Source organism: Poecilia latipinna, unplaced genomic scaffold (assembly GCF_001443285.1).
Source record: "Poecilia latipinna isolate Pla-1442-1.1 unplaced genomic scaffold, P_latipinna-1.0 Scaffold2351, whole genome shotgun sequence".
Lineage (NCBI taxonomy): Eukaryota > Metazoa > Chordata > Actinopteri > Cyprinodontiformes > Poeciliidae > Poecilia > Poecilia latipinna.
The window spans coordinates 15409-24864 of NW_015114967.1; the positions used below are offsets into that span (position 1 = coordinate 15409).

The 9456-nt window shown below is 39.7% G+C and overlaps 1 protein-coding gene across 1 annotated transcript; it reads right to left on the minus strand.

The window, feature by feature from the left end:
* Positions 1-282: 282 nt before the first annotated feature.
* On the minus strand, positions 283-4247 carry LOC106937447 (transcription factor LBX1). The gene is made up of 2 exons (XM_015018970.1): positions 3812-4247; positions 283-1416 (listed from the first exon to the last, which is right to left on the minus strand). Exons 1-2 carry the CDS (start codon positions 4137-4139, stop codon positions 923-925), a joined length of 822 nt encoding a protein of 273 aa, XP_014874456.1. The 5' UTR covers positions 4140-4247; the 3' UTR covers positions 283-922.
* Between the last annotated feature and the right edge of the window lie 5209 nt (positions 4248-9456).

The window sequence follows — 9456 nt, forward strand, 5'->3', positions numbered from 1 at the left end:
CACACCCCTCAAGAATTAAAAAAAAATGTAGAAGAAGGAGTCAGAAAAGCAATTTTTATTCCCATCGTAGCCTATATACAATACAGTCTGTGCATTGGTTTTCAGATAATGTCCTGATTTTAGGAAGGCACTTACAGGTGTAGAAAACATAACAAATGTATAGAACTGTAAATCTATTGTATTCAAACAATAATCTAAAAGCTTGTCGGGGGGTCTGAGGGAGGATGGGAGGGGGGGGGGGGGGGGATCGCAATAGTGTTCGGCTGATTTTTCGAACATCTCCACCTTTATCGGAGCTCCCAGTGTGAGTCTGCAGTCAAAACGGAGGCAGGGAGGAGGAAGAGCCGGCAGTGACTGTAAGGAGGGGTTGGCTCTTGGAATAAAACAGTGACAATAAAAAAAAAGAAAAGAAAGAAAGAAAGAAAAAATAAATATATAATGTTTACAAATCAAATCATGCATTTCCATGCAAACATATGGAAAACAGAAGTGGTTTTATGGTGAGTATGGAGGGGCTTATAGGAAAACCAACAGAGCAGATGTGTGTGTCTGTGTGTGTGTGTGTGTGTGTGTGTGTGTGTGTGTGTGTGTGTGTGTGTGTGTGTGTGTGTGTGTGTGTGTGTGTGCATGCCCACGCGTGTTCGTTTCAGTATACTGTAAACAAAATATATATAAGAAGTTATTTTTAGACCATATTGCTTTGATGGAAACAATAACAGTTCGCTAATGAATACATCACTGCATATTTGTAGTTCTGCGCTCATGCTTTACTGTGAATCTGTGCCGATAGAAAAAGTCATTTCGTTTTGGTACATGTTCTCATATAAGCGGTTAAGTTTACAAGTCCTCTCTGCAGGATCACCACAACCACCATCATCACATCTCGCTCAGTGTGTGTGTGTCTGTATGTGTGTGAGAGCCATCAGTCATCCACGTCTATCTCCACGTCTTCGTCCTCCGAGCACTCCTTGCTCGTTGTGTGGTCCGAGAAGGGAGACAGAGGAGAGCTGCGCAGCTTCTGAGCGAGCTCGTGCTGGTGATCCTGCGGGCCTCCTCGCGCGGGCGACTCGGCGCGCGGGTGGCCCAGCGTGCCGTTGGCGCACTTCTCCAGGTCCGCCAGCTTGGCCAGCTTGTCCAGGGGCACCTGGCCGATGGCCTTGGCCGACTCCACGTCGGCTTTCATCTCCTCCAGGTCCCGCTTTAGTTTGGCCCTGCGGTTCTGGAACCACGTGATGACCTGCGCGTTCGTCAGGCCCAGCTGCTGCGCGATCTGGTCGCGGTCTGCGGGAGAGAGGTACTTCTGGTACAGGAAGCGCTTCTCCAACTCGTAGATCTGGTGGTTGGTGAAGGCCGTCCGGGACTTCCGGCGCTTCTTCGGGGTGCTCCTCTGGCCGAACAGGGTCATCCCATCCCGGCCTACGGAGGAAAAGGGAGAGGCACGATGAACAAAAAGGTGCTGGCTGTTTCGCAACTTCTCCGTTTAGTACGTTCAGGGGCGTTCCTAAAGGAAAAGGCGTTCTGGGGCACACGGACTGAATAAGCATCCAGACTTGACTTGAGGCCAGTTTGCCATTTCGTACCAATGCATTACCATTTCGTTCCTTTCCACCATGTCACACCCCTGTGGCTAAAACCATGGACTATGGGTTCACTTCTCATTGAAGTTATTTTTTTTTAAATGATGGAAATTAATTGTTATGAAAAAAGCTTCATGTATAATTAAATTAAATTCAAGTGTCTGAAAATGTTATTGTTCAATCTAGGTTGGTCCAGTTGACTCAGAACCCCCTCCCACCCCTCCCAACCCCTGCCCTCAAACTAAAATGAGTTTGAACCGACCTCCTGATGGTTTGTATTATTCAGCTTTTAGCAGAATATTTAAAATAATTGGTTACTGATGTGTGTACAAGATGTCCCTTTGCTGGGTTCCTCATGATATGCAAGTACAAAACATCCTGAAACGACTGGGGTACGAAACGACCAAAGCTAAAGAACAACAAGGCACGAAATGGTGAAGGAGAAAATATATTTGGTTAAGCTGACTGTGTTACATGTCAGCTTGTTGGGAATGGGCTCAAACAAATAGACATATAAGAGTTAGCAACACGCTCTGTGCATATTCATGGTGAATTGAAATGAGTTTATGCTAATGTTTTAGTAAAACTTTGTTCTCCTTCAGAGTTGAAATGGACATTATTGAAAATGTACCACCTCCATATTTCCTGCATGTATATGTAACATTTCTTAAATGTTCTGAATATTCATAATGGTGCTTTTTGTTAAATGGCAGCTTCGTTTGCCATTTCGTCTTTCTCTGTTTAGATTTCCCTTCCATGCAGTCAGGCTTTCTTGCAATATTTCAAAGTGGATCTTCAGACATTCTGTTGTTTTAACATTGGCAACTTTTTTTTTTTTTTTTTTGTTAAAATTTGGTCGGAATATGTTTTACTTGGGAGATGTGGAGACACACCTCGGGGTGTGTGTGTCTCATGACGTGTCTCCTGAGTCCCAGTAAAGCAGACCCATTCTTTCTATTGGAAAAAAAAAAGATTGTTAAATAACAGTGGAGACAGTTATCCTGCAGCTTTTGCATTTTAAGTCATCTATAAAACCCTTCACACTGAATTGTAGTGGAGCCTTAGTCCTGAACAAATATCAGTGAAACTGTTTTACAGTAAAATTAGTCAATTACAGACTTATTTTAAATTATTATTTGCTGAAAAAAATTGTTTTTACCTTAACTTTAATAATCAAGAGTAGCAGCCTGTTTGGTGAGTTAATATCACTCTTACTGAAAGAATAGTGCCCTAGAAATTTCCCACAATGCACTTTAAATCTACAGGAATGTGGTGTATAAATAGATTATGCAGTACAAAACTGCTGAGACTACACTGTTTTTCGATTAAAAACACTAAGTCGATACTGCGAAAAAAAAATGCAGAGAAAACAATAGAATACAGTTAAAATAACAGAAATGTGTCAACTAGAATTATTACTAGAATTATTCGGGTACCAAATGGAGCCGTCTGCCACAGGACATTTCGGTCCGAATATGCATTAACGCTTACATTGGGGACGTTTCGTACCTGCTTAGACAAATGAAGATTTAATGTAATTTTTTTCTATATTCTACTCGTTGTGCGTCGCGAGGAAAAGGAGGTTACACCTTTCTAATGTTTGTGTTCTAGCAGCAGGAGGTCGCTGAGTTATTCTGGTTCGATCAGGGGTCGTAAATGTTTCATGTTTCAAGCGAGTCATCCGGCCCAACCATGGACCAGAACAAAAATAAAATACAAAAATATCTTGAAAGTTATCAGAAAATAATGCAATATTTAAAGTGGAAGGGTTTAGTATTTATATGGATGTATATCATATATCATTTACATGTCGACGTGTTTAAAAATGCTTATCTACAAAAAATAAAGTACATCATATGCTGTGAGTATGAAGTGGAAAGGATGAAATTGCACCTCGTCGTCACTAAAGGCGAATTGAAAATCAGGGATTTCTGCTGAGGCTTAAGGGTTTCGTTTTAGATTGTACATAAAAGTGTTCCAAACTCACACAAATAAGGGATATGACACTTAAGTAGAAACTTAATTTTCACCTTGAATACAGGAACGAAAATTATAATTTTACAGTAACAAGTCCAAAACAGAAAAATCCACGAAGAGCGGAAAATGAGGAGAAAATGGAAGAAAAAAAACACGTCCTTTTTCCATCAACACATCAAATCAAAATACATGAATATTTGTAGTGTATTTTCCCCCCCACTCGTAAAATGCAGCAGAGTAAAGCATCCGACATTTACCTTCCGCAGCCTGCAGCACGCTGACTTCCAGCCCTTTGAAGGTCTTGCTGGCCAGCTCCTCCAGCGCACAGAGAGGAGAGGTTTGCGTGAGGAGTGCGCGGCTGGACAGCGGCAGGCTGGACGGACGGTGCTTCTCGGAGGACGAGATGAGATGAGCCGTGCCGCAGATGGCGTAGCTCCGCTTCACCGACGGCTTGTTCAGGATGTCGTCGATGCTGAAGGGCGTCAGCGGCTTGTTGGAGTTGGCAGGAGGCGGCAAGTGGTCCAGCGGGCTGCGTCTCCTGTTCTCCGCCGCGTCGCATTTGGCCACCTCTTTGGATGTCATCATTGGTTGCAGGAAGAGTTTAGTTGCTTTCAGATTTTATAGATTGCAAGGAAAAAAAAAAAAAGAAAAAAGAAAAAGAAAAAAAAAGAATCCAAAATCGAGGATGAGTGTATGAAACAAACAAACAAAAACAAAAAAAAGTCACATAACACTTTGGAGGTAAAGTAGAAAAACCAAAAATAAAAAAAAAAGAAATAAATAAAGGATGGGTTATTCCAAAATGGGATGCGCTCAAAGTCTCGATCCGCAGGAATGAGGTGCCTCCCTGAAAATGGCGAAGTCCAAAGAGTCGACGATTACTAACAAGTTATCATTGATTGGTGGCTAATCAATTATCTCCAGTGGCACTTTCGCCCTCTTCCCTTTCACTCTTTGACTATGTTGCAGTCCAGCGCTGGGCTTTTTGCGACTGGGGGAGGAGGAGGAGGGGGGGGGTGTCCCATTAATTAGGACGCATGGTTGGAAGGAGGAGGAGCCCGGCGGAATTATAATGCTCGGTGCTCTTATCATCTTTGGTCTAATTTAGTCGTGTGGTGAGACACCAGAATAGGTATGTGGGGTAAATGAGGGGAAGCAGAAAGAGAGAGAGAGAGAGAGAGAGAGAGAGAGAGAGAGAGAGAGAGAAAGTTGGAGAGATAGGGAAATAGAGTGAGAGAGAGAAAGAGGGAGAGGATCACAATCTCTTAGTCAATTTGTGAGTTTTTACGCGTGAAACTCCAGTCCAGCAGCACTTCATAGGCTTTCATTTAAGCATATTCGGACAAGTCGACTCGGCTTCCGTTAGAGGCCGCAGCTTATAGGCTCAGATATTTTTTTTTTCCACGACTCACACAGCGCGGATGATCCTTTGTTTTTTGTAAAGGTAATGCAGAGCTGGACCATATATCAGCTCTGATGATGCCTCCTCTGGGGCGGGAGAGAGGCGGCGGCATGCATCCCTCTCAGCGACGCCGAACCCGGGCCATAACTCAGCCAGAAAGGGCTCCTTTTATTTATCATCCCAGAAATATTTCATTTCCTCTCAGAGCACCGGGCGTCCTGCAGCTGTGACGGTGAGGGCTTCGTCCTGACGCTGGACTCGCAGAACGGCGAATATTTGCATATATGGCTGTGCCGCAAAAACAACAACAACAACAAAAAAAAAACTATTTTATTTGACATAAAAGAAAGAAAAAAAACACATTTTACAATGCAGGTCAGAAGAAACATGTAAGTCTTCCTGTTGTTTTAATTTAGGTTTATTGTTTTTCCTTGCACTAAGAAAATAGGCTATTATTATTATTATTATTATTATTATTATTATTATTATTATTATTATTATTATTATTATTATTATTATTATTCATTGATAGTTCAATAATTATCTACCTGTGGCTTTTATCTCTATGAAAAATGATAGATTAAGACACTGTAGTAATAAAAATATATTTTCTACAAAAACAATCAAACAAAAAAATCGTCAAATTAAAATGACAAATGGAGAAATGGAGAATTTTAATTTGAATATTTCAATAGTTAAATTTATTTTTGAATTTTTCATTATGTTGTTACTTCGTTGTACAGAAAAGGTGCGTGCTCGATGATACTTTTTTTAAAGGTATATTAAAACAAATTAGATTAATGTACTTTTTTGTAGAATAGCTGAATTAAATATATAACCAAATTCAACCTTATTTTCAAATATATTTTTCTCTTCTTCGCTTGTGTCATTTTTGATGTTTCTTTTTTCCTAACAGGGGAAAATGCAGCCGGTGTTTATTTGGTGCTTCTGGAGGATAAAATCTACATCAGTGATGACAGCTCTGTTTGTTAGAAATAAGCCTCACGTCTCGGACCACATTTCCCTCTAATTTCTCTCTCTCTCTTTTTTTTAAGTGAAGTCAAATAAAATAAGAATGTCTAAAATAAATGATGATTGATACTGTTATTTTATATGTTAATTTAAATGTGACGAGACTTTTTTTTGTCTCTCTCTCTTTTTTAAAAAAATTCAGAGTGGATTTCCATCCTGAGCTGATTTCAGATTTCTGTTGTGTTCTCGGATCATCTCCGCCTCTTTCACACCAAGGTCAACGTGCTCTCTCCTCCATCCTCTCCTCTAAACCAGGGATGACCTCATCCGTTTGATTACTGGAGTGTGAAATCTGCTCTTTGTTCAGACGTTTTTTATTTTTTTGTTTTTGTGTGTGTGTGTGTGTTTGTTTGTTTTATGATCTCCATATTTGCAGTTTTAGTTGGAGTTTAGGAGTTCAGGCTGTGATAAACTTAATGATGTAAATTCCTTGATCCCCTGCAGCGTTTCAGCGTTTGTGTTTCTTCCCAAGCAGGTGTTGATTAGAGCCCTTCACACTGCGGTCTGCGAGCTTAAAGTTCCACCACGCAGTATGCACCGTGTGTGTGTGTGTGTGTGTGTGTGTGTGTGTGTGTGTCAGTGAGAGGCACGGCTCCCGCTGCAGACTCTACCTGCGATTAGACGAGCTGCAGGGGTAACTGTCCCCTTTCCAGCCACTTCGTGACACGCCACAGACGGGTGTCATATCTCCCCTTCTCCTAAAGGCCCGCCAGTTATCTCCGGTGACACCAGATATGGATGCAGCGGAGGGAACCGGGGGAGGAAAAAGCCCGGCCTCAGACGCGCGCGTGTGTCCTTTAAACTTGTACTGTATAAATCACAAGTCATTACCAGAGGTCAGCGACTGAGGAGCAACCATTGGACGGTTCGAGCGCGAGGGCCAGCCTGGTTGGAGGAGAGAGGATTTATCTGGCAGTCGGATCTCTGGAGAGGCAGCCATATTTTATGTGACTAGAGATGTAATAACAGGCCTTTGACAAATCCCCGACGGCCCGGCTCCTGCAGCCTCGCTGCGCAGAGCCAGTGCAGCTGGAACAGCAGATTATGAGCAGCACCATTAGCAGGATGATGTGCACAGACTCAGCAAAGTATTTTTTTCTCTCTCTCTCCCTCTCTCTCTCTCTCTCTCTTTTTTTTCTCTCTCTTCAGACAAACACGGTGGCACCCGAGAAGTCAGAAGCTTTTTTCAGTCACATATACAAGGTTCTTCTCAGTTAATTAGACAGAAATGTAAATTTGATTTTGGAATTTAATTTAAAACTGTGAGATCACATTCTATGTGCATTCTCAAAGCACAGAGTGGTATATTTCAAGTGTTAATTTTTGTTCATTTTGATGATAATGCCTTACACCTAATTCAACCCCCCCAAATTTTGTTTCTCATAAAATAACATTAAATGTACATGTAAGGATTGTTAATCAAATTTAACTGGATTATTAATACAGAACTCTATTCTCTCAGGAATAGAGTTCTTCCAAAGTGCAAACCTCTGTCTGCCACACTTTTTCCTTTCACTTAATTTTCCATATACTTACTTGGATCCAGCACTCTGAACAGCTTCTTTACCTTCCTTTGACTTGACCTCCTGATGGATGGTGTCAGTAACTGTCTGTTGAAGTATATGAACATTTTTATATATATAAAAAAACATTTTCTATTGGTATTTTTAATGTTCTAATTTTATTTACATTAAAAAAACAGCAAAAAAAAAAAAAAACACCTGCAAAATGAACACAGATGCTTGAAACATATTCTGTGCATAATAAATCTGTATGATATAAGTCCCAATTTTTGAATGAGAAAAACCACAGAAATAATTTGACTTTTTGAGGATATTGAAGCCTGTTGACCTCAACTCTCAATTACTAACATTGTTACAAATAAAATGTTGAAGAATTGTCAATTTGGCAGCCAAAATCTGATTTAAAAATGAAGCAGATGTGTTTAAACTTTATATATTCTAAATATTTGCTGTAGTGAATAAAATCTGTATTAATATAATTCAATATATTTGGGGAAAACCCAGCTGAAAATCATACAATTTAAAACAATTGTACCTTGGTTCATTTGTTGTCTAACAAAACTTAATGTGTTGATTTCATTGTTCACAACAAGAGGAAAAAAACAACATTATTGTAATGAAGAGCATGGTGGTGGAAATGGAAATGAAAATATAAAGTCAAACACAACCATCCAAAAAAAAAAAAAAAAAAAAAACCTTTGACAACCTGCAATAATAATACCACAAAATCATAATTTAATGTTAGTTATATAGAGCAAATTACATACGCACCAAGAGGTGAAATGCTAAAACAACCTCCCCTCCCAAAAAAACACACAATTAATGAAAAAAAATTCAGTTTTACTTGCATAGTGGTTTATTCAAAAATAAATAATTAAGCTTATTACAACACAACATATGTTATTAAATCATTCATTCGTTTTACTCAGCAGGAAACAAGAAAGGAAGTCTTGGACAAGACAAAGCGAAACTGTTTCATGCATCCTTATTTGAAAAAATTAAGTTAAAATCTAAGAATAATAGAAATATAAGATACACAACATAACAAAAAAAGAGAGAAAAGTCAAACATCACTACGCCTATTTAGAAAACCCCAATTAGAAAAGCAACACTGTTCTATTTAAACAGTTTGTAAAATTATTTCTAAGGCAAGAGCAATGACTCTATGAATAGTCATTCAAGTGTTCATAATTGAGCAGATTGCAGATGAAACATGCTAACTTGGCAAATTAGGGCTTGAAAAATAAGTTTGACATCAGGGTCTTTCTTTAAAGTTTGAAAAATAAGGGTCACAAAAATCATAATCAAAAACACAACATCACACTGCTTTTATTAAATCCAGATAATCAAAATGCATTCTTTCTGCTGCTAAAGTGCTGTGGCATTAATTATTATAGTTACAAGATCGATATCTATCTAGAATATTAATTTAGTCTTGTTTATTTTAATACACCACTAAACCACTACTAACGACATTAACACAAAGAACCACGTCAGGTTGAATGTTTTGGATGGTGTGTCCATACTGACAGACATGGTACCGTTGTACCACCAAGTGTGTCATTTTACAGTTTAGGGAGAAATTATATGTTCTTACAGGTACCAGTTTGTTTGAGTAGGTTGTTGGTCATCCTATGCCTGCAGTCCCTTCCTGAACTGATCAGTAAAACAGTTTATGATCAGTGAGTTGAACATTGAGAAACCCAACCTAGAGTCAAAACCCCTACTCTTCAACCTGAAGGTTTTGCAGCACAGAATCAGCCCTTTGAAACGTCTTTAGTTACATCCCTTTTAAACTACTGTATTTATTTCGTGTGCTCTTAGATTTGACTGCTGCGTTTAGCACAGTGGACCATAGTTTGCTCTCAAGCTCAGAGCGATAAGTGGGCATCAGGGCCACGGCACTGAAGTGGTTCAGGTCCTGCTTGGTGGAAGCGTCTTTTTG